Below are 24,215 nucleotides of genomic sequence, written 5' to 3' on the forward strand. Positions count from 1 at the left end.
GGGGAACCCCTTTTTCAGATGTAATATAACCCCTCTATAAATCTCTTGAAAGGCCACATCTTGAATATGGAATTCAAAATTTGGGCTCCAAATTGTAAAAAGGATATAGGAGAGACAGAGAGGGTTCAAAAGCGGGAACCGAGATTATTAAATGGAATGGGAGGTGTCTCTTACAATGAAAGGCTAGAGAAATTGGGCTCGTTCAGCTTGGAGAAAAATGCCTTGGAGCTGATCTTATTATATTATAAGTATATGTGTGGTCAATACAAAGAACTGGCACATAATTTGTTCTTTCCAAAGTCTTGACAAAGGACCAGCAGACATTCATTGTGTGTGGAAGGAAGACGTTTCAGACATCAACATAGGAAAGGGTTCTTTACAGTTAGAGCAGTCAAACAATGGAATTCCCCCTCCCCAAGACATAGTAATGGCAGATACTGTGTTAGCACTTAAAAAAGGCTAGATATTTATTTACTGACTAATGTCATTGAGGGCTAAAAGTAATCTAGCAATGAATTGCATGTAATTGATTGAGAAAGTTTGAACTTGATGGACCTTTGTCTTTTTTCAACCTATGTAACTATGTAATATCGGTCCTCCAGTTAAGTGTCACGGTCCTAACAGATGGTCTCTCTATTGAAGAATCGAACTAATCTAAATAACTAAGGATGCCCAAATTTAATGCACATGGACAGGTAAAGATTAGAGTAAGTTGTAAGTCAATATTCAATGAGGGTAAAGCCTGGCTACTAATTGTCCTGAAGCAGATGATACCATCTTAAGGATGTGCAAGTCTTGTTCAGTACCAAGATTCATCTAGCAAAATCTCATGTTGTTTGTGTGTGTGAAACTCCATTTCATACCCTCAGGTAAATTGTCTGACAAACCTCTAGGGATGGTGAGAACCACAGAAATTTGATGAGCCTGCATTTCATTTGGATGAAAGACGATGTACCAGGGAGAATTTCTATAAAGACGTGCTAAAACTCTCACATAAGATATCAACTTGTGAGGTGAATGATTTCTCAATATGCCCCAGAAACTATGATAAATGTTTCATACAACCTGAAAGGCTGCGGAAACTCTCCTTTTAATTTGAGTGAAGAAGCTGTGCTCCATTGTTCTACATAAATATTGTTCTTTCATATTTTCCCCTTAATTGTACTAGTTACAATAGAAATGTTAGGCTTTAGCATGAAAAACATTTATCTCATTGTCTCAATGCCTGGTCCTTGCCCGATTAGCCCCTTTAATTACAAGTGGTTGAAGTCGTTCCCTATATTTAAGGGGTTGTCCGGTTTAGGCAAATTACTTTGTTTTTTCTGTATAATTAAAAGTTCTAAAATTTTCCAATATACTTTCTCTATTAATTCCTCATGATTTTCAATATCCCTGTTTGTTGTTATTCAGTAGAAACATTCATTGTTTACTTCCAGTGGATACAATTCTGTCCATGGTCATGTGATGGACACAGGTGCTGGGATGTTAGAAGACACAGCACTGACTTACACATAAATATTAAGTATATATATATATAAGCTGTGTTGGGTGAATAAATTCACATTTTTTTGCTGAGTGCTGCTTCCAGTCTCTTTTTCTTGGATATATATATATATATATACACATACTGTAATTGTAACAAGCCGAGCACCTGTGTGTCCATCACATGACCATAGACATAATTTTATCCACTGGAAGTAGACAATGTACATTCCTACTGAATAACAGCAGGCAGAGATCTTGAAAACCATTAGGAATGAATACAGAAAGAATATTGGAAAATTGTATATCACTTAATTATACAAAAAAAAAACACATTAATTTTCTGAAAGCGGACAACCCCTTAAGGATAACTTTAAGTGGTGACAAACAGAACAGAGAGTCAGTGAAACTGGTTCACATATTCCCTGCTCATTGGTTTAACAATCCATTTCGAAGAACAAATTCTCTACTTGTACTTTCTATCTTGCACTCGGGTTATGAGATCTCCCCTTTCCTCCTCCTCTCCTCTGTAATATATTCCTTCTATTTATTGCTTTGTTGTTTATTTCATATATTATCCTCATAATTCTGTGCAGTTTATGAACTCTCTGCCTTTTTCTCCAGGTCACTTCCTTTCTCTGCTGAACTTGCAGAAATATCCTCCTGGCTTAATTTTTTCTGTTTTATCTCTTTTTAACGGAACTTCTTAGCTGTAATATTTCACACTAAATATTGTTCTCCTCCGCTTCATTACATATATCTCAGAAATTGCTACTGCCTTGTGTGTGTGTATATGGTAACTGCCTGTGCCCCATCACCTCGTGTGCGTAGAAGGTGGCAGAGGCTGCCCTATCATCATGTACATTTGATGCAACCTGGTTTTGTATTTTCAGACTGTGTTGTCATAGGACAAAGGTATGTAAAGGCTTTAAGGACATTAGGGGTTATCTCACTATAGACCGTGATGGGATATCGCTAGAATATGTCATCATTGTCCAATCGGTGAGAACCTGACGGCTGTAACCTTTGCCGATCTATAGTGGGCCAAACATGCAGAAAATGCCTAAGGGCTCTACCTGGTTTTGGTTCTTTTTGAAAGTCAAATGGTCAGCCTACCATAGTTAATGGGCGAACATGAGGTGGCAAAGAAACCCAAGCAGAACTATCAAGAGCGTAAGACATGGACAGGGGAGTAGCTATAAGGTGTGCAGAGATAGCAGTTGCAGCAGCTTTCCATGGGGTGGCAAAGAAGACACCAGTATTTCAGCAGCAATTTCTCATATTTTGAAGAAAATTTCAAAAGTCTCTTTTTTTTAGTTACTGAAGTGGCTTTGAGCTCCTTCTATATTAGAAACCCCCATAAAACACCCCATTTTCAAAACTAGACCCATCAAAGTATTCAAAACAGCATTTAAAAAGTTTCTTAATCCTTTAGGCGTTTCACAGAAATTTAAAATAAAGTAGAGGTGAAATTTACAAATTTCTTTTTTTTTGGCAGAATATCATTTTTATTCAATTTTTTCTGTTAGGGTATGTTCACACGCACTAATTACGGACGTAATTCGGGCGTTTTTTCCCCGAATTACGTCCGAAAATAGCGCCTCAATAGCGCTGACAAACATCTGCCCATTGAAAGCAATGGGCAGACGTTTGTCTGTTCACACGAGGCGTAATTTACACGCCGCTGTCAAATGACGGCGCGTAAATAGACGCCCGCGTCAAAGAAGTGACCTGTCACTTCTTTGGCCGTAATTGGAGCCGTTATTCATTGACTCCAATGAATAGCAGCGCCAATTACGTCCGTAATTGACACGGTGTTCAAGCGCCTGCACATGCCATTACGGCTGAAATTACGGGGATGTTTTCAGGCGGAAACATCCCCGTAATTTCAGCCGTTACGGACGCCCTCGTGTGAACATACCCTAACACAGAAGGTTTTGCCAGAGGAACACAACTCAATATTTATTGCCCAGATTCTGCAGTTTTTGGAAATATCCCACATGTGACCCTAGTATTCTATTGGACTGAAGCACAGGCCTCCGAAGCAAAGTAGCACCTAGTGGATTTTGAGGCATCCTTTTTATTAGGCACCATATCTGGTTTGAAGAGGTCTTGTGGTGCCAAAAAGGAGAAAAATCACCCCAATTTCTGTAAAGCAATTTCTCCCGATTAGCGCAATACCCCATATGTCGTCATAAACTGCTGGTTTGACAAACGGTAGGGCTCAGAAGGGAAGGAGCGCTATTTGGCATTTAGATTTTGCTGGATTGGTTTCTGGGTGCCATGTCACATTTGCAGAGCTTTTGAGGTACCAGTACAGTGGAAACCCCTTAAAATTGACCCCATTTTGGAAACTAGACCCCTTGAGGAATTCATTGTAGTTTTCATGGTGTGCAGGCGACTTTTTGATCAGATTTTATTCTATTTTTAAGAGGCATGGTGACTAAACAGCAATTCTACAATTGTTTTTTATTCCTTTTTTTACAGTGTTCATCGTGCGCTATAAATGACATATACATTTTATTCTGCGGGGCGATACGATTACGGCGATACCAAATGTTTATAGTTTTTTTATGTCTTATGGCGTTTGCACAATAAGATACTTTTTATAAAAAATCATTTACTTTTTGTGTTGCCTTATTCTAAGAGCCATAACTTTTTTATTTTTCCATCAAGAAAGCCGTGCGAGGACTTATTTTTTGCGTAACGAACTGTAGTTTCGATCAGTTCCATTTTTAGGTACTTGTGACTTTTACCAATTATGTATAGTTTATTTATTTATTTTTGCAATAATAAAGACTGATCAGGGAAAAAGGGGGATTTTTACTTTTATTACTTTAAAACTTTTATTTTTACACAACTTTTTTTTTACTTTGTTCCACTAGAGGACTTGAGGGCAGGAGGCCCTGATTGCAATTCTAATACACTGCACTAGTGTATTAGAGCTGTCAGCTACTCGCTGACAGCATGCATAGTGGGTCCTGGATTTTTAAGGACCCACTAGGCTTCCATAAATAGCAAGCATCAGCGCCCGCTGTCATGTAGCAAGACGTCGATGGAGGTTTAACCCCTGAGAAGCCGCAATCGCTATTGAAGGCGGCTTCTAAGGGGTTAATCAGCGGGGACACCGTGATCGGTCCCCACTGAAGTAGCTGCGGCAACTGCTGTACGAGACATCAGCTGTCACAGCTCCTGTATGTGCCTGGAGGGGGGCCGGAATGGCCGATCCTTCCGTGACATACTATTAGGTCTTGGAGGGTGAACGATACACTTATCATGACCTAATAGTACATCAAGGAGCGGGACGGGGTTAAAAGACTTTTAACATGTCATAGTGAAGTGTCCCAAATTTTGATCGGTGGGGATAAAAGCGGTGAGAGCCTCACCAATCACTAATAAAGGATGTGCCGCAGAGTTTCCGATCGGCTTTCCTCAGAAAGCTGAGCGAGTAGTGTACAGACTCAGAGAATCTATTAAGCCTATACACACTCCGTGGAAAGCAGATCAGTAACGAAGCGGAACAGCGCTCACCCGAGCACTTCTGCTGCTTCGTTTTAGTGATCGGTGGGGTCTCAGTGCCGGGCCCCCACCAATCCTGACTTCTGACACGTCACTATGACATGCCGAAAGTTTTTTAACAGTTTAGTTACACTATAAATGGTATTTGGTAGATAGGAGGCCCTGTTACAAATTTTTCATTGGAACCCAGGAGCGTCAAGTTACTGTTAATGCCACTTTTCTAGATAAACCCTTTAACTCAGACATAACTTAGTATTTCACTTTAAATGTTAACATCAGACTTTGCCCCATCTCTACATCAGTGAATATAACATTAATTTCTGACCTGTAATGGAATGTGCAAAGGATATTCATTCTCAAATTGCCCCTTTACAGCTGTCAAAAGATGTCAGATGCTTGATACTTATGGGCACCATCGCACAACGTTGGTCCATGAATATCAAGAGGACTTAGCTAAACTTTTTTCAGCCAACCCCCAATATAATGCCAATGATAAGTCAATGATGTTGAACAGTCCTCTCTACATAAGTAAACACAAGAGACATAAGGTTTCTTTTAGAGCAACCTTTGGATTTTCCTCAATTTTACATTACAAATAATGTAATTTTCTTTACAGTAGATATGCTGGTTTTCTTTTCTCTTTACATTGACCTATAATGCTATTTGTTCTAGGTGGGTGCACGTTTGAAGAACATTACAACAGCTGTGGGTATAGTGTGGCCCTGGGTACCAATGGATTTACTTGGGAACAGGTCAACACATGGGAGAAGCCCCCACTGGACAGCAGTGTTCCAACAGGTGACATAAGCCAATCAAATCTTAAAGTAACCCCTTTTGTGCCCCCAGTGTCTTCTTATTCCTATTACCTGCCAACTCCATCTTATTTATTTATGTTGTATCTATCACATTCATCTTCCTCTAATTCTCCTATAAAAATTTAAATTTCCTTTTTCTGTACAATGTACTTTTTCCACCTAGGATCATTCATGTTGGTTAACAGCACAGGGTTCGCCACCGGGCAGAAGGCTCACCTACTGCTACCTGTGCTTAAAGAAAATGATACTCACTGCATTGACTTCCATTACCACATGTCTGGCCGCACCAGCCCTGGTTCTTTGAATGTCTATGTAAAAGTGAATGGTGGACCACAGGGGAACCCAGTATGGAATGTATCCGGGGTGGTGACTGAAGGATGGGTACGAGCAGAACTTGCAATTAGCACTTTCTGGCCCAACTCTTACCAGGTAAGTAAGGCAAAACTTTTGAGTACTTAAATGGTACAATGTAATGGTTCAGGGTTACGATAAGTATTAACTATTAGGCTACATACACAGGAAGCGCACAAACGATGTAAAACATGAAGAAACCAATGCATGTGAACATGGCTCAGAGATGTTAAGTTGCTTGAGTAGAACAATTAAAGGCATAGTCATTGTACTCCGACCAAGACATGCCTATACTGTAATACATTAGCATAGGCTGGTATACTTCATCATCTGCGGGTTGGGAATGTCGGCCTACACCATATGTTCAGAACTAATGTGTTCCATCTGTACCCGTGTCTTTCAAGGGAAATATAAAACATAAGACAGGGTGGCAGGTTCCAAAATAATAAGTAATGACTAACAACACGGAGAGATTCCAAATGAGCAATAATTAATAATATGAATAGAACTGATATAACTACTAAAGAAATGGCTTACAGGTCATGAATGCAGGCAATGTTCTGTTTTAGCATGGAACAAAAATCCTTTTTGCCGCCTCCCCAGCTTTCTACATGTTGACATTTGCTGATAGTTTGTGTCATTTGCTCTCTGCTCTTCTACACATAGTCCGAACATTGGCATTTGCACAGTGCTGCTTCTTATAGGACCTGCTTCTGACAAGAGCGCCAGCGTAATTACTGTTAACACATGAAATGCTTTACTTTGTTTCAATTGACCTTCAACATTTAGATATTTTCTTTAAGATGATATATTCCAAGGTAGATCACCAGTCATAAGTGGATAAAGCAGATGAACTATTAAGCCAAAAATCAATACATGTCGGATGTGTAGATATCAAATACATATTTTTTTCCCTTTTTTAAATTTGCAAATCGATTGATTTCTTCCTCTCAATCATGCAATGATTAACATCTCCTTTCTTCGAGCAGTGTCATTTATATTATGGCCTAATCTCTCATTGCACTTACGTGTGTTGGCTGACATGTCGTCACATTTTTTTTTATTGAGATTAATTGCTTACCTTCTTTATACATCTCAGATCTCCAAATGATAGGCGGACAGTTCCTGTTTTCTGCAGCTCACTTTACATTACCGTGTAGACTGGGACAGTCAGCAAAGTCATCTTCGCAACCAATTTTTTATTGCTCCAATGTATCTAAATGAAAAATGTAGCAACTTTGCAAATAATCCTTATTAATATGTCCTACCATCTTCTGTGCATATCTGCTATGCAGACCTATGTGTCTCCACGGTAACAGACAACAACAAAAAAACCTGTGTAGTCAGATCCTGCAGTCATATTCCCTTCTATCTGTCCCCTTCTTTAATATGCAAGGGAAAACAAGCACTTTGCTTCTGTTTTTCTCCTCCCCCTTTTTGTATGTTCTTTTCAAAAGAAATGTAACCGTTTCTGCCCGGGTTTTCCCGCTTTTTTATTATGTAAAAAATGGCGCACCTTCCAAGTGCAAACATTATACCTGACCTGACGAAGGGACCGGTATGGTCCTGAAACGCGTAGTCCGCACGAATAAAGAAAGATAAATCTCTATACATTGCAATTTTTCCTGCTTGCCTGGCACCGTCACCTAAAGACTGCATGATTTTTTCTTGGTTTTCCCTTGCATTTTATCTCATCCCCACGATAAGGATTCGTTCTTTCAAGGGATCGCCGTAAGAGGATGCCGGCACACACTGCTACCATATAAATCCACAACCGCTTGTTCCACTGATGTCATGCCCACTACCAGGGAATGAGCCGACTGCTGGGTCTTATAGTACTAGACAAAAGGGATCAAGGTACAGATTGCACTTTGAATGACATTGCCTCTGAGGTGCGCCATTTCTCCTTTTTTTCCCTTATATTCTCATATCTTCTTTTATTATACCATTTGGTACAATAACAAGAAGTAGGGGACAGATGGGAGAGAGTATAACTGCTAGATCAGACTACACGAGATTTATTTGTTATCTGTTACCTGTAACATAATTCCCCCGACATGCTCTAGTGCAGTCCCATCCTGCCAACCCCCTCCACATTGAGTCTTGCAACAGGACTGGCACGGTCGCAATGCTAATAAAAAGTTTAAGATACTATATTAAAAATGACAATGCACTGGCCTCATTGGCAGTTACAGTTTTCCCTATCCCTTGTTTGGCTTGTGCGTTACTGTTACTGTTATCGCATTGTTATTTGATTCGTGATTGACCCAGCTTGTTTGACTTCACTCCTGCTTCGTTCCCACTGTTCTGCATACAAGACTCTGCTACTTCACCGTTATTAAACCTTGGTTCATTTGACTAGTCGCTTGAAGTACCCACTTCCTTACCACTTACCGTACTCATTACTGTCACTGACCCTCGACTTATCCAACTATATTTACGCTTTACTCCCAGTTCCGCATCTGTCGCCGACTTCTTGGCTGCCTGATCACATTCCTATTCCTATCTCTTGTATAACCCTCCTGGTATGTTATTGAGAGTTTTTCCTTTCCTTGTTCGTAGCAACCGTATCTCCAATTTCTATTATATTGATCTGATTCACCTGCTTCATGTAAATCAGGGAATAAATCAACGGATTAGCTAGAGGCTCCTACATTCTGGTACCAGCTTAATACATCGACCCCAATCAAAGCCATAAGAAAGTGGGGTGCTATAGGTGAGATGGTGCTGTCTGGTTGGTTCTTTCCCTGGCAATGGCAGCAATCAGACCATTACATTACCACGGAGAAGCATAGATCTGCATAGCAGCTATAGACAAAATGAAGACTACTTGCAAAGTTGCATCATTTTTTCAATTTAGATGCAATGGAACAATAAAAACAAAAATTGGTTTCCAAAAGTGCTCACAGCATGTAATGACAGGAGACAGCTCTATTGTACTGCTGGAGGCCCAGATAAGGTAAAATAGCAACATTATACAAACACATCAGATTCTGGATTATGTTCCCTTGTCTCTCCCTAGCCTCTAGGGGAGGTGGATCTTTTCTTGGAGAATGTTTTAAGTACACAAAAAATAAAAATATTGGAGAGCTCCAAATAAATAAGTAAAAATTTGGAAAGAGAAGAAACCTCACTTTCCATGGAAGCTTTATTATTCAATGGCTCAAATGAAGCGCCCAATCCCGAGTAATGTTTCCCAATCATTAGTAAGAATCCGTAAAGAGAGACAATACATAAAAAAAACAAGCAAAACATGAAGAGCTCTCCAGCGTAAAAAAGGAATTTACTCTATGTATAGGACTGTGGCATTAATATAAAACCATAATATAATGTTTTCCTCACATAGCTGAGGGGGAGGCAGAATAACACTGGTCTCACCCCTTATTCAATGAATCTTAATGGATAAGTTCCATCTAAAGTGGTCCAGATAACCAACGTGCAGCCACTTCAAACATTGGTATAGTTACACATAATAAGATCTGATCAATTTGGGGTTGCACATACAAATACCCCTTAATCTGGAGCCCTAAAATCAACTCAAACATACTGAATCATAAGACCAATTCAAACACTGATGTTCTTCCCTGTCACAATAAAAACGGAAGTGGCATATACCGGAAGTATGACGTTAGGTTCCAAGGGAGGAACTCCATTCTATTGAACGTTAACGTGCATTCCAAAAAAAAGCAAGAAATTCCCCTACCCATGTAAAGCATTGCATAAACACTGAGGCCTCAAATTATCTAACAGTAAAACTGTCCTTGTTGCACATAGCAACCAATCAGAACTCAGCTTTCATTTTTCCACAGCAGTTTAAAGTGTAACTAAACGTTCAAGAAACTTCTGACATGTCATAGTGATGTGTCAGAAGTTTTGATTGGTGGGGGTCGAAGCACTAAGACCCCCATCAATCGCTAACACGAAGGGGCAGAAGCACTCGTATGGGCGTTCAGCCGATTAGTTTCTGTTCGGCTTTTTCCCGGAAAGCCAATGTATCAAAGTACGGGCTCATAGACTTTCTGTTAAGCCTGTACTCCGATACATTGATTTCCGGAAAAAGCCGAACAGAAATGAATCGGCTGAGCGCCCACACGAGAGCTTCTGCCGCTTCGTTTTACAGATTGATGGGGGTCCCAGTGCTCGGACCCCCACTAATCCAAACTTCTGACACGTCACTATGACATGTCAGAAGTTTGTTGGACGTTTAGTTACCCTTTAAGATATGAAAACTGAACTCTGATTGGTTGCTGTGGGCAACAAGGACAATTTTACTGTTAGACAGTTTTGATAAATGAGGCTCTAAATGTGTGTTCCAAATAGATTACATACATTTTAATATAAAAATATAATTATAAAACCTAACCCTTAATTAATATAATATATTACCCTTAGTTTATAAGATTTTTAGAATAATTTAAATAAACTTCACTCTTAGAAACTATATTAGTCTATTGACACTTTTCTGAACATTAACTCCCATTCATTGCAACTGTCAATATATGATACATTCCCTTACAGGGGTTTTCCAGTCCCTAAAAGTTAATGGCCTATCCTCAGGATAGGCCATCAATAGCTGATCGGTCGGGGTCATCAATTTTTAATGACTAGAAAACCCCTTTAAAGCTCTGTTCCACTTCTCTACCAAAACAACCTAAAAATTTATCTTTTAGACTATTTTGCAAGACCGTCCCAAGAAAAAAGGACTGTTAATTGGTATTTTCTTGGTAATCATCAATCACTAATCACTTGGGTTTCTAAAACAGGCAATATTAAAAATGACCCATGTACCATAGACCCATTCCCCTTTGTGTATTAGTTGCAATGTTAATAATGCTTACATTGTATCACAGCTCTCAGAAACTTGAAAAAGTTCAAACTAACAAGAGGCTACATCAATTATATAAGCAGCTGGTGCTTCGCGATGATGTTACATTTCCATTTGCAACCCTACCCACGTTAAATTTGTAAGCCAACAAGGGAAATAAACATGTTAACTGTGCAAAGCAAGCAGCTATATAATATACTGTGTATATCTAGCTGTTAAATTACAAATACGCTAGGATATTGCCCCAAGAGGATGAATTGTTTAAAACGTTGTCCTGGAAAATCAATTGTTTGTTCTAATGCAGAAATAAATATATAAATTCTTAAGTACGGTATGTTCACTTATTATGATGAGTGAACCAATATAGCTACCAACCGAAGGACCCCCCCCCCACACACACACACACACACATATATATATATATACATTTATAGCCTCAATTCTGTCTGTCCCAGAGCTCTTCTCCAACAAAGTGCAAAGTGCAGTACTCTATAACAATCAATCAGCTATTAGCGTTGATGTATCTAATGCAAGGAGACGACGGAAGAAAATGTATGATTGGCTTCTATGGGTTTCTGCGGAGCTTTTTCAGTGTTAAATGTGTATCAATAACTGGGATTAAAGCACTTAAATTAAGGCTAAAGTTACTAGCAAAAAACAGGCACGTGAACAGCTGCCCTGATTGTCACACCACTATGTTTGATCTTCTGAAGTTACATTTCTCTACCTTGAAAACAAGAAAATTCAGTCTACAAAATAAGACTCTGTAATGAATATTTAGCTGTGACACCTGTATTACTAGAGGAGTAGTAAGACCATTAAGTAAGTAGTAAGGCCAGGGCTACACCTCAACTTTTTTGTAATGCTACTGATTATTTTTAACTATTGAGCTACAGCTGCAGTCCAAATGAATACATTGAATTGCATGCAGTCTTGTGGACTGCAGCCGTCGGTCAGGAGTTAAATTCAAGCAGTAGCACTACAATAAAGTTGAGGTGTAGCCCTGGCCTTAATGTTGATATGCCCAACCAGTAATTCTGGACGCAAGCAATCCAGTGTGAAGATGGCAGCATGTCACCAGTGCTAGAGCATTGATTCCTAGTAAGTCATTCACTTTTTATCTTTTAGTGATGTTATAGGGGAGCGGGGAGTTACCAGCTGGTTTTCTCACTTGATCAGTTGCATTACAACTGCACTGAACTCTGACAATGACTAGAATGAAGTGGCAGCGTCAGGAAAGCACTGTGGCCCTATAGCTCCTATCAGCCTATAGCAAAGAGAGGGTTGGATCCAGCGTAATTTGAAGTTAAAAATGGAACCTGGTTCCAAGTTTAATTAGTCCAGTTAAAACAGGATCAAAAATAGGAGAGTGAGGTCCTGGAGTATAAGGAGAGGTATTGTAGGTATGAAGAGCCTACGCGTTTCAGACGCTTCCTGCGTCCTTAGTCAGCCTAGATTGGATTTTTCAGAGGCCACATGGTTGTCCATAGACTATAATAAACCAGCCATGTGCTCCTCAAAAATGAATCAACAGGATATGTGACAATTGCTGCAAAAAAATGGGATTTGACCATGCTGTGTGAATAAGCCCTTCCAGTCACCTTGCAGAGCTTGTAAATTTACCAAAAGCAGTGAAGCGGAGAGGGTTCCTGGCTGAACACCTGTCATACTTCAGCTGAATTTATAGGCAACTTAAAGCTAGGTTGGGAGGATACAAAATAAAGGGCGCTCACAGTACGTCCCCACTTCTAGAACCTCAAAGATTTACCACTTAATGAGGCTCTGTCACCACATTATAAGTTCTCTATCTCTTACATAATGTGATCGGTGCTGTAATATAGAGAACAACAGTTTTTTATTTTGAAAAACTATAATTTTTGAGAAAGTTATGAGCAATTGTAGATTTATGCTAATTACTTTCTTAATGCCCAACTCAGCGTTTTTTAGCTTTTGACCAAGTGGGCGTTGTAAAGAGGAGTGTATGATGCTGACCAATCAGTGACCAATCAGCGTCATACAGTTCTCTCCATTCATGTCCATTTGTACTCAGCATAATGGGATCTCGCAATATCATGCTGTGCTGTCACATACACCCACATTAACTTTACTGAAGTGACTTGACAGTGAATATACATCACCTCCAGCCAGGACACACTGTCTATTCACAATCCCGACACTTCGGTAAAGTTTGTGTGGGACTTAATCGCTGCACAGCGTGATCTTGCGAGATCACGCTACTGCTGTCATTCATAGCGTGATCTCGCGAGATCAAGCTGTGCAGCGATTAAGTCCCACACAAACTTTACCGAAGTGTCGGGATTGTGAATAGACATCGTGTCCTGGCTGGAGGTGATGTCTATTAACTGTAAAGACACTTCAGTAAAGTTAATGTGGGTGTATGTGACAGCACACGCGGTGCTGAGTACAAATGGACATGAATGGAGAGAAGTGTACGATGCTGATTGGTCAGCATCATACATTTCTCTTCACAAGGCCCACTTGGTCAAAAGTTAAAAAAACGCCCAGTAAGGCATTAAGAAAGTAATTAGCATAAATATAATATTGCTCATAACTTCCTATAAAATGATCGTTTTTCAAAATAAAAAAGTGTTGTTATCTACACTACAGCACCAATCACATTATGTAGGAGATAGGGCACTAATAATGTGGTGACAGAGCCTCCTTAAGTCACCCACATAATGAATAAATACTATAAATAGCAAGCTTTCAGAATTCTGCAGTGAACCAATATTCCTCAGAGAAAAGTTTAGAAATGCAGTAATAACCAATGATAAATTTGCGACAATTTACTCCAAAGCACTTAAAATTAAAAAAAATTAAGAAACTTTGTATTGATTTGAAGTATAGAATTTTTGTGTATACAGCTCCTATGTGGACTTGTGTGTCTCCATTGTTACAGACCTTAAACAAAACTGTATTTAGCCTGATCGAACATTCCTGTGTTACTTCACTCCCCTTATCGCTCTTCTTCTGTCTGAAGGTTAGCAAGAAGGGGTAAAATTTAAGGAAATGCTGGAAATGGGGGGAAAAAAAGTGCTAAAGACTATTGAAATGGTTCAATTGGCTGAGTGCCTATCAATGAGGATGTACAAAGAAAGAAGGAAAAGATTCCTACTTGTATATAGTGGTCTGATCCTTTGATGTATTGTATACAAATTGGTTTTGTCTGTGTTTGGGTACAAGAACGAGTGATGCCAATGTGTCATATGTTGCAAACTATCAAACTATCTCAAAGTCTTGTTTTCACCATCAATATCTACTGAGGTATTAGACTAGATTTTAATAGATATTGGTGTAGCATGTGGCTTCCAATCTGTGCAGAACTGTGGAAATTACAAATTAGCAATGTTTTTTTTTTTTTCAGATTACATTTGAAGCAGTCTCTGTGAAAGACCATCCTGGATATATTGCTGTGGATGAAGTCCGTGTTCTGGCCCACCCATGCCGTATGTACATTCAACATAAATGATAACCTCAATGTATTCTGTGTGTATGTTATTGATCTGTAACCTTCTTAATCTACACTTTTTCTACTAAATCTAATAAAATTCTCTTCACAAACCTATTTAAAGCGTACCTATTGTTAAAAAAAAAAAACCTTCATTTGGTAGATGTAGATCTGTCTGCCATATTTTGGTTCCTTTTCCTTCCCTCCGATAGTTTCTATAATTGTACTTTTCTTTCCCCATCCGTACTAAATAGGTAAGTTTGGTTTTATGCTATGGCTCTATGTTCTCTTCTGGCTCCCAGAACCTCTCCTCAGGACTAAACCCTTTCCAGTCTTCCAAATAGAAAATCTTTCCTCTTGTAGTCCAGGATTTCCTTCATCACGAAGGCATCAGAACTGCTCAGGAACTGTAGAACCAGGAGACATGCTGTAGTGGTTCAGGACCACAGGCTTTAAGAGAGACACATGGAACGAGTTGGGGATTTTGAGAGCAAGAGGCAGCGGGAGCTTATAGGACACAGGGTTTATTTGTTGTAACATCTCGATGGGACTGAGGAACCTGGGAGCGAATTTGTGGGAAGGGATCTTCAGACGAATGTTCCTTTAAGAGAGCCAGACCTTGACTCCAGGGAGAAACTGAGGAGGAACCCTTCTCTTATTATTATTGGCATGTGCTTTCATGAGATCAACTGCTTGAAGAATCGCGGACTTGGTTTGCTGCCAGATGTGAAGAAAAGTCACGAATGAAGAATTGGCTGCAGGCACTCGAGACATAGTTGGCACCGGAAGAGGTCTGACGGAACCCACGAATGGAAACCCCGACCGCAGATGTGAACGAAGCCTAACATGTGTTTAGGAGAACAGTTAAGAGAGGAAAAACATATGTGCTGAAGCAAGACAGTCGATATGGAGGAAGGGTCATAACCAGTGTGGGAGGCAAAAAGCTGAAGGCCCTGCTGCCACATAGGAAAACACCAGTATTATAAATGGCACATGATAGGTATGGGTCCTGTTACAAATTTTGCAATGGAACTCAAGAGCTTCAAGATACGCCTTTGGTAACAAGTGAATATTGCAGTTGGTGGTTAGTGGTTATCTATGCGTGGGATTTAATAATGGGCACATGGCATATTTTCAAAAGCATCTTAAATTATCATTGTGAAAGGTACATACCTTCTGGGAATACAAGGGTTAGAAACAGGAGAAAACCATTGAAGATAAATAAAGATGTAAGCTGGGCAATGCAGGACCAATAGAAAGCATTCACATTTCTGAAACAAGAAAGCAGTGAAGAAGCACTAATAAACTATAGGAAAAAAAATAATTTATGTAAAAAAACAACAGATAAAGGCAGCAAAGCAGGAGACAGAGAGGCTAATTGCCAACGGAGTAAAAATAACTCTAAAATGTTCTTTTAAGTATGTAAACAGTAAAAGCGTTAAAAATGAAAGTGTCGGCCCTTTAAAAAGTAATAAAGAGAGAAATTGTGAAGGGTGATGAGGAGAACGCAAACTTATTGAACATTTTCTTCTGCACTGTATTAACTGTATTTAATGAATTGTCAAGTAAAATGCATGGGGTTAAAGAAAACTCCTTTAAATGTCAACTGGCTGACCCAGGAAGAAGCGTAGAGCTACCTTAAAAAGATTAAAACAGACAAATCACCGGGAATGGATGACATACACCCCTGTGTTATAAGGGAATTAAGTACAGTGATCAACAGTACATTAATTCTAATATTTAAGGATTCTTTAATGAGTCCGTTCCACAAGACTAGCGCATAGCAAATGTGGTTCAAATATTCAAAAAGGGACAAAAACTGATCCCAGAAATTATAGTCCTGTAAGTTTGACCTCCATTGTGACAAAAGGGTTTTCTAAAAGATGCTATCCTCGGGAATCAAATTAAAATAAACTTATAACTCCATATCAGCATGGGTTTATGAGGGATCAGTCCTGGCAAACTAATCTGATCAGCTTCTATGTGAAGCTAAGTTTTAGACTGAACCGGGGTGAGTCGTTGGTTGTCATATATCATGATTTGTTTCAAAGTATTCAATACTGTACCACATTAAAGGATAGTAGATAAAATGAGAATGCTGAGAGTGGGGGAATATGTGTGTATGTAGGTAATTAACTGGCTCAGTGATAGAAAACGGAGAGTGGTTGTATAGGATACATATTTAGATTGGGTCAACGTAAGTTGTGGATTACCAATGGGGTCATTATTGGGCCCTATTTTCTTTAATATATTTATTAATGATCTTGTAGAGAGATTGCACAGTAAAATATATATATATTTTTTTTTATTTTTTTTGCAGATGATACTAGGCTGTGTAAAGTAATTAAAACAAAGGAAGAAAGTATTATATTCCAAAAGGATTTGGATAAATTGAAGGCTTGGGCAGAGAAGTGACAAATGAGGTTTAGCACTAATAAATACAAGGTTATGCACTTGGGAAGGGAAAATGCATGTCAAGATTACTTACTAAATGGAAAAACTTTGGGAAAAACTAACATGGAAAAGGATTCAGTATACCTAACTGTTGATAATGGCATCAGGCGGCTGCTGCAAAGGCAAATAAGATCATGGGATGCATCAAAAGAGGCACATGAAAATTACATAGTTCTACAACTTTATAAATCACTGGTCAGACTTCCCAAGGAATATTGTGTACAGTTTTGGGCACCAGTGCACAAGTTAGAAATAGTAGAGGTAGAGCGGGTTCAAATGAAGGACACCAAAGTTATAAATGGAAAAGGTGGACTACAGTATCCATAAAGACTAGCAAAACTAGGTTTATTTAGTTTAGAAAAATGCTGAGGGGTGACCTAATAACTATGTTTAACCCCCTTCCAACATTTGATTTATGGTTACGTCATAGCCAGGCAGGGCAAGTATGGAACGGGCTCATGGAGTGAGCCTGCTCCATACGATGCGGGTGTTGGCTGTATGTTACAGCCGACACTTCACAGTAACGGGCGGGATCGCGCTCGAGTGTGATACAGCTAGTTTAACCCGTTAAATGCCACGGTCAATAGCGACTGCGGAATTTAAATCGTTAAAAAGAGGGGGCGACCCCCTTCTAGCAGCTCGTCGCCCCCAGGTCCACCATCTTTGTGCTCCTATTAAGCCCTGCCTCTGCCAGGGCTTAATAGAAGCCTGTCAGAAAGATGATATAATGCAATACCTTAGTATTGCAGTATATAATGCAAGCGATCCAATAGTGCAAGCGATCGCTGGTTGAAATCCCCTCGGGAAAATTAGTACAATAAAGTTTTTTTTTATGTAAAAAAAATAAATATTAAAAGCTCAGAAAGAAACCCTTTTCCCATTTCCCCCCTAGGGCATTGTAAAAAATAAATAAATAAACATAATTGGTATTGCCGTATCCATAAAAGTCTGAACAATTACAATATATCATTATTAAACCCGCACGGTGTACGCGGTAAAAAAAAATTTAAACACCAGAGTCGCTATTTTTTGGTCACCTCATCTCACACAAAAAAATGTAAAAAAAAGTGATCAAAACCTCACATGTACCCCAAAATAGTATCATTAAAAACTACAGCTTATCCTGCAAAAAAAATAAGCCCTCATAACAGTTAATCAACGGAGAAATAAAAAAGTTATGGCTCTTAGAATTTGGCGACACAAAATAAATTTTATTTTTTACACTTCGTTTTTTCCTTGTAAAAGTAGTAAAATATAGAAAAAACTATATATATTTGGTATCGCTGTAATTGTATTGACCCACATAATAAAGATAACATGTTGTTTTAATTGCACAGTTAAGTCTGTAAAAACTAAGTGCAAAAAATAATGGAGGAATCACTGTTTTTTTAGTTTTCTACTCCACAAATAATTTTTTCCCGTTTCCCAGTACATTATATGGCACAATAAATGGTGCTACGTCCCGCAAAAATCAAGCCCTCATAGGACTATATCGACGGAAAAATGAAAAAGTTATGGCTTTTGGAAGGTGGGGAGGAAAAAACGAAAATTTTAATCTGAAAGTTGTTTACGACGGGAAGGGGTTAAATATATAAAATGTCAGTACAGAGATCTGTCTAATGATCTAGTAATATCCAGGACTGTAACTATAAAAAGGGGGCATCATCTAGAGGAAAGACAATTTTTTTAACCAACATAGTTACATAGTTACATAGTCCGTACGGTTGAAAAAGACACATGTCCATTAAGTTCAACCAAGGGATAGGTAAAGGGAAGCAAAAAATTTCTACACATAGGAGCTTATATTTTTTTGTTCTAGGAAATGATGTAAGCCTTTTTTAAAGCCATCTACTGTCCCTGCTGTGACCAGCTCCTGCGGTAGACGATTCCATAGATTCACAGTTCTCACAGTAAAGAAGGCTTGTCGTCTCTGCAGGTTGAACCTTTTTTTTTTTCAGACGGAAGGAGTGCCCCCTTGTTTTTTGAGGGGGTTTTACATGGAACCGGATTTCACCATATTTTTTGTATGTGCCATTCATATATTTATAAAAGTTAATCATGTACCCCCTTAGTCGTCTTTTTTCAAGGCTAAATAGGTTTAATTCTTTTAATCTTTCCTCATAACTTACATTCTCCATGCCCCTTATTAGCTTTGTTGCTCTTCTTTGTATTGTTTCTAACTCCAGGGCATCCTTTCTATGAACTGGAGCCCAGAACTGAACTGCATATTCTAGATGAGGCCTCACTAATGCTTTGTAAAGTGGTAATATTATATACCTGTCCCGCGGGTCCATGCCTCTTTTAATACACGACAATATCTTGCTGGCCTTTGAAGCAGCTGATTGACATTGCATGCTGTTATTTAGTTTATGATTTACAAGTACACCCAGATCCTTCTCAACAAGTGACTCCCCCAGTGTAGCTCCTCCTAGGACATATGATGCATGCAGGTTGTTTGTACCCAGGTGCATAACTTTACATTTATCTACATTAAACCTCATTTGCCAAGTGGATGTCCACACACTCAGTTTATTTAAATCCGCTTGCAATTCACGAACATCTTCCATAGACTGAACATTACTACATAGCTTGGTGTCATCTGCAAAAATAGAAATAGTGCTATTAATCCCATTCTCTATATCATTAATAAATAAGTTGAATAATAGTGGTCCCAGCACTGAACCCTGGTGTACACCACTTATAACCGGGGACCATTCAGAGTAGGAATCATTGACCACAACTCTCTGGATACGGTCCTTGAGCCAATTCTCAATCCAATTACAAACAATATTTTCTAAACCTATAGTCCTTAATTTACCCATTAGACGTCTATAAGGGACAGTGTCAAATGCCTTTGCAAAGTCCAAAAACACTATATCCACAGCGGTCCCTCTGTCTAGGCTTCTGCTCACCTCTTCATAAAAACAAATCAGGTTAGTCTGACAACTTCTGTCCTTAGTAAAACCGTGCTGGCTGTCACTTATAATACTATTTATTGTCACATAATTCTGTATATAGTCCTTCAATAGCCCCTCAAACATTTTCCCCACAATGGATTTTAAGCTTACTGGTCTATAATAACCCGGGGAAGACCTAGAACCCTTTTTGAAAATAGGCACCATATTTGCCCTGCGCCAGTCCCTTGGCACTATACCAGTCACTAGAGAATCTCTAAATATTATGAAGAGGGGGACAGAAATAACTGAGCTAAGCTCTTTAAAAACTCTAGGGTGTAACCCATCTGGTCCCGGGGCCTTGTGTACATTTATTTTGTTTAATTTAGCTTGGACCATATCTACATTTATTCAATTCAGTATATCAACTGATATATTAACAGCACTGGCACCGGCTACATCAGCTGTTCTTTCTTCTGTTGTATATACAGAGCTGAAGAACCCATTTAGTAACTCAGCCTTCTTTTGATCCCCTATGACCAACTCCCCATTACCACTATCTAGGGGTCCTACATGTTTAGACCTTGGCTTTTTTGCATTTATATACTTGAAGAATTATTTGGGATTTGTTTTACTATCCTTGGCCACCTGCCTTTCATTTTGCATTTTTGCTGATTTTATTACCTTTTTACAAATGCTACAGCTGTACCCTCAGATTTGTATTTTTCAAATGCCCTTTTTTTGTCATGTATTGCTCTTTTACAGAAGGTGTAAGCCCTGTGGGGTTTAATTTTAGTCGTTTATACTTGTTAGGCCGGATTAACACGAGCGTGTGCGTTTTGCGCGCGCAAAAGGCACTTAACAGCTCCGTGTGTCATCACCATATGACGTGCGGCCACCATCATTATGACACTCTGTATGTTTGTAAACAGAAAAGCACGTGATGCTTTTCTGTTTTCAATCATACGTTTTACTGCTGTGTGGTGTGGTGCGCGTGATTTTCACGCACCCATTGACTTCAATGGTTGCGTGATGCGCGAGAAATGCAGAAATATAGGACATGTCGTGAGTTTTACGCAGCGGACACCCGCTGCGTAAAAATCCCCGACTGTCTGCACGGACCCATAGACTAATATAGGTGCGTGCGAGGCGCGTGTAAATCACGCGCGTTGCACGGACGTATATCGCGTTCATGTATATCCGCCCTTACCTATAGGAATACATTTTGCACTATAAAAACCCAAAGTAGATTTGAAAATCTCCCATTCATCATTTTTACCATTGTTTGACAATAGTTCTTCCCAGTCTATGTCCTGAATTGCAGCCCTCACCCTGTGCAAATTGGCCTCTTAAAATTAAGTGTTTTTGCCCTCCCAGCCTGTGTTTGTTTTTTACAGTATAGGTAAAATGTAACTATATTGTGATTACTGTTACCGAGGTTTTTACGAACAATGACATTCCCAACAAGCTCTGCATTGTTAGAAATGAGCAGATCGAACAGAGCATGTTTAGTGTTCATAGTAGAGGGTTCTTTACTGTAAGTGAACTTTTCATTAGAGGATGTTGTCATGGTTAATTCAGTAAAAGCATTTAAAAGGGGCCTGGATGCCTTACTTAAGTGTAATAGTATTACAAATTATGTTTACAAGTTATGTTTACAAGATTACTGCCGATGGGCCGTTGATCCAGGGATTTATTCTGAGTGCCACATATGGAATCGGAAAGGAATTTTTTCCTTTAGATGAGGAAAATTGGCTTCTGTCTAATGGGTGTTTTTGCCTTCCTCTGGATCAACATTGCAGCAGAATAGGCTTAACTGGATGGACTTATGTATTTTTTTTAGCCTTGCATACTATGTTACTACATTATGCCAAGAGCAGTCAGTGCTGCCTTCCCTTATCTGTCTCTGTCAGCTGCTATAACAGTAGCATTTGGAAGGAGTAGATAAATTAGGCAATGGGTCTATAGTTTATTTTACTGCTTAGTTCTAACACTTACTAAATGTTGTGGCCTGTTTTAGTAGTTATATATGTGTGTATATATATATATATATATATATATATATATAAACAAAGGATAAACAAGCAGCACCGTTTGTCAAAATACGTGCAGCCAGGGTGCAAGGTCTCGTTTGGACATATGACCAATGTCCCAAATACCAAGTAAATCCTTTCAAAATACGAGACAGCACACCTTGATGAAAAAAGTGGATTTATTCACCACATGCGACGTTTCAGCCCTACTCCATGGGGCCTTTCTCAAGCATGCTTAGATATAGATATAGATGCTTGAGAAAGGCCCCATGGAGTAGGGCTGAAACGTCGCATGTGGTGAATAAATCCACTTTTTTCACCATCAAGGTGTGCAGTCTCGTATTTTGAAAGGATTTACTATATATATATATATATATATATATTGTGACAACCTGGGGACCACTTAGCTCGCAGGATCGCCATCTCCCAGGTGAGATGGTTGGCACACATAGAGAGTTCACTCCAACTCCTTGAATAGAAGGTTTAAACCAGCCGCAGCTAGCTTTATTGTCTTCACCACAGCAGTCAATGTTACAACAATAAACATACAAAATAAACCCTAGGCCGTCCAGCCGCTAACTAACACATTCAGTGTTCCTCACTACGAGACACTGAGCCTTGTGCCCAGCACCTCAAAACCTTCACAGTTTTATCTCACACGGTGGTGACTCTCACAGGCTAGCATGCCTGTCTTCCCCAGACAGAGAGCCCTGTGTGAACTGCACACCCCTGAATTAAAGAGGCGTAAGATTGCTTTCAAAAACAGAAGTGTTAACGTAGTGGTTTTTTTAAACAATTAACAAAATGCAAGGTGAATGAACAGAAGAGAAATCCAAATGACATCAATATTTGGTGTAACCTCCCTTTGCCTTCAAAACAGCATCAATTCTTCTAGGTGCACTTGCGCACAGTTTTGAAAGAACACCGCAGTGAGGTTGTTTCAAACATCTTGGAGAACTAACCCCAGATCGTCTGTTGATGTGGCTTCCTAAAATCCTTCTGTCTCTTCATGTAATCCCAGACAGACTCGATGATGTGGAGATCAGGGCTCGGTGGGGGCCATATCACTTCCAGGACTACTTGTTTTTCTTTACGCTGAAGAAAGTTCTTAATAATAATGACATTGGCTGTATGTTTGGGATTGTTGCCTTGCTGCAGAATTCATTTTGAGCCAATCAGACACCTCCCTGATGGTATTGCATGATAAATAAGTATCTGCCAGCATTTCTCAGAATTGAGGACACTATTAATCCTGACCAAATCTCCAACTCCAATTTTTCTAAATGCAGCCCTAAACTTGTAAGGAACCTCCACCATGCTTCACTGTTGCCTGCAGACACTCATTATTGTGCCGCTCTCAGCCCTTCTGCGAACAAACTGCCTTCTGTTACAGCCAAATATTTCACATTTTGATTCATCGGTCCAGAACACCTGCTGCCATTTTTCTGCATCCCAGTTCCTATGTTTTCGTGCATAGTTGAGTAGCTTGGCCTTGTTTCCACATCGAAAGTATGGCTTTCTGTGCGTAATTCTTCCATGAAAACCAATTCTGACCAGACTTTTCCGAACAGTAGATGGGTGTACCTGGTTCCCACTGGTTTCTGCCAGTTCTGAGATGATGGCACTGCTGGACATCTTCCAATATCAAGGGGAAGTAAGCATGATGTGTCTTTGATCTGCTGCACTAAATTTCCTTTGCCGAACACTGCGTCTATGGTCCTCAACATTGCCCGTTTCTTTGTGCTCCTTCAAAAGAGCTTGAACAGCACATCTTAAAACCCCAGTCTGCCTTGAAATCTTTACCTGGTGTAATGGCAGGAAGGAGGTGAAGGGAAAGTGAGCCCTAATCTACCCACCGCCCTGTCCCTGCCTACTTGCAACGACCCGCCCTAGGCGACGGGGTACAACTGGGCGGCGGTCCCTACGCTGTCTAAGTGCACGGGAGAACAAACAGGGAACACGCAAGGGAAGGGGCAGCAGCCCACGGAACGCCGCGAAGAAACGGAGCGGCGAACGGGTGGTCAGGATCAGGATAAGTGGAGTATACCTAGGTGAGCACGGAGGAGGAAGCAAGCCGGAGGCAAAGCAAAGCAGGTTAAGCAGAACAGCAGCAAGGCAGAAGCACGGCAGAAGCACGCTGGAGCAAGGCAGCAGTGGGGCCAGGAATCCAAAAGAATTACAAGCACTGAGGAGGAGAACACGGCAGGTAATAAAGGACAGGGGGCGGAGCTAACTCCGACTGACCAGGCCACGATAGGCTCTCCCACTCCTGAGCCTGCCACCCTGGTTGGTGGGAGATGGTGTCAGTCGAACAGGTCTGGCCTCAGGTGTGGATTGATTAATCCCAGGAGTATACCTAGACGTAGTACCTGG

The 24,215-nt window shown here is 39.8% G+C and overlaps 1 protein-coding gene across 8 annotated transcripts in view; it reads left to right on the top strand.

The window, feature by feature from the left end:
• The window catches only part of PTPRT (protein tyrosine phosphatase receptor type T), a 251,708-nt gene that overhangs the window by 103,074 nt on the left and 124,419 nt on the right, over positions 1–24,215 (top strand). For all 8 annotated transcript variants that reach the window (XM_075845729.1, XM_075845735.1, XM_075845730.1 and 5 more), the window contains exons 2-4: positions 5,674–5,799; positions 5,980–6,245; positions 14,378–14,459. In XM_075845729.1, coding sequence (XP_075701844.1) covers positions 5,674–5,799; positions 5,980–6,245; positions 14,378–14,459 — 474 coding nt within the window. The remainder of the gene's footprint in view (positions 1–5,673; positions 5,800–5,979; positions 6,246–14,377; positions 14,460–24,215) is intronic.

The sequence above is a fragment of the Rhinoderma darwinii genome, chromosome 13 (assembly GCF_050947455.1).
Source record: "Rhinoderma darwinii isolate aRhiDar2 chromosome 13, aRhiDar2.hap1, whole genome shotgun sequence".
Lineage (NCBI taxonomy): Eukaryota > Metazoa > Chordata > Amphibia > Anura > Rhinodermatidae > Rhinoderma > Rhinoderma darwinii.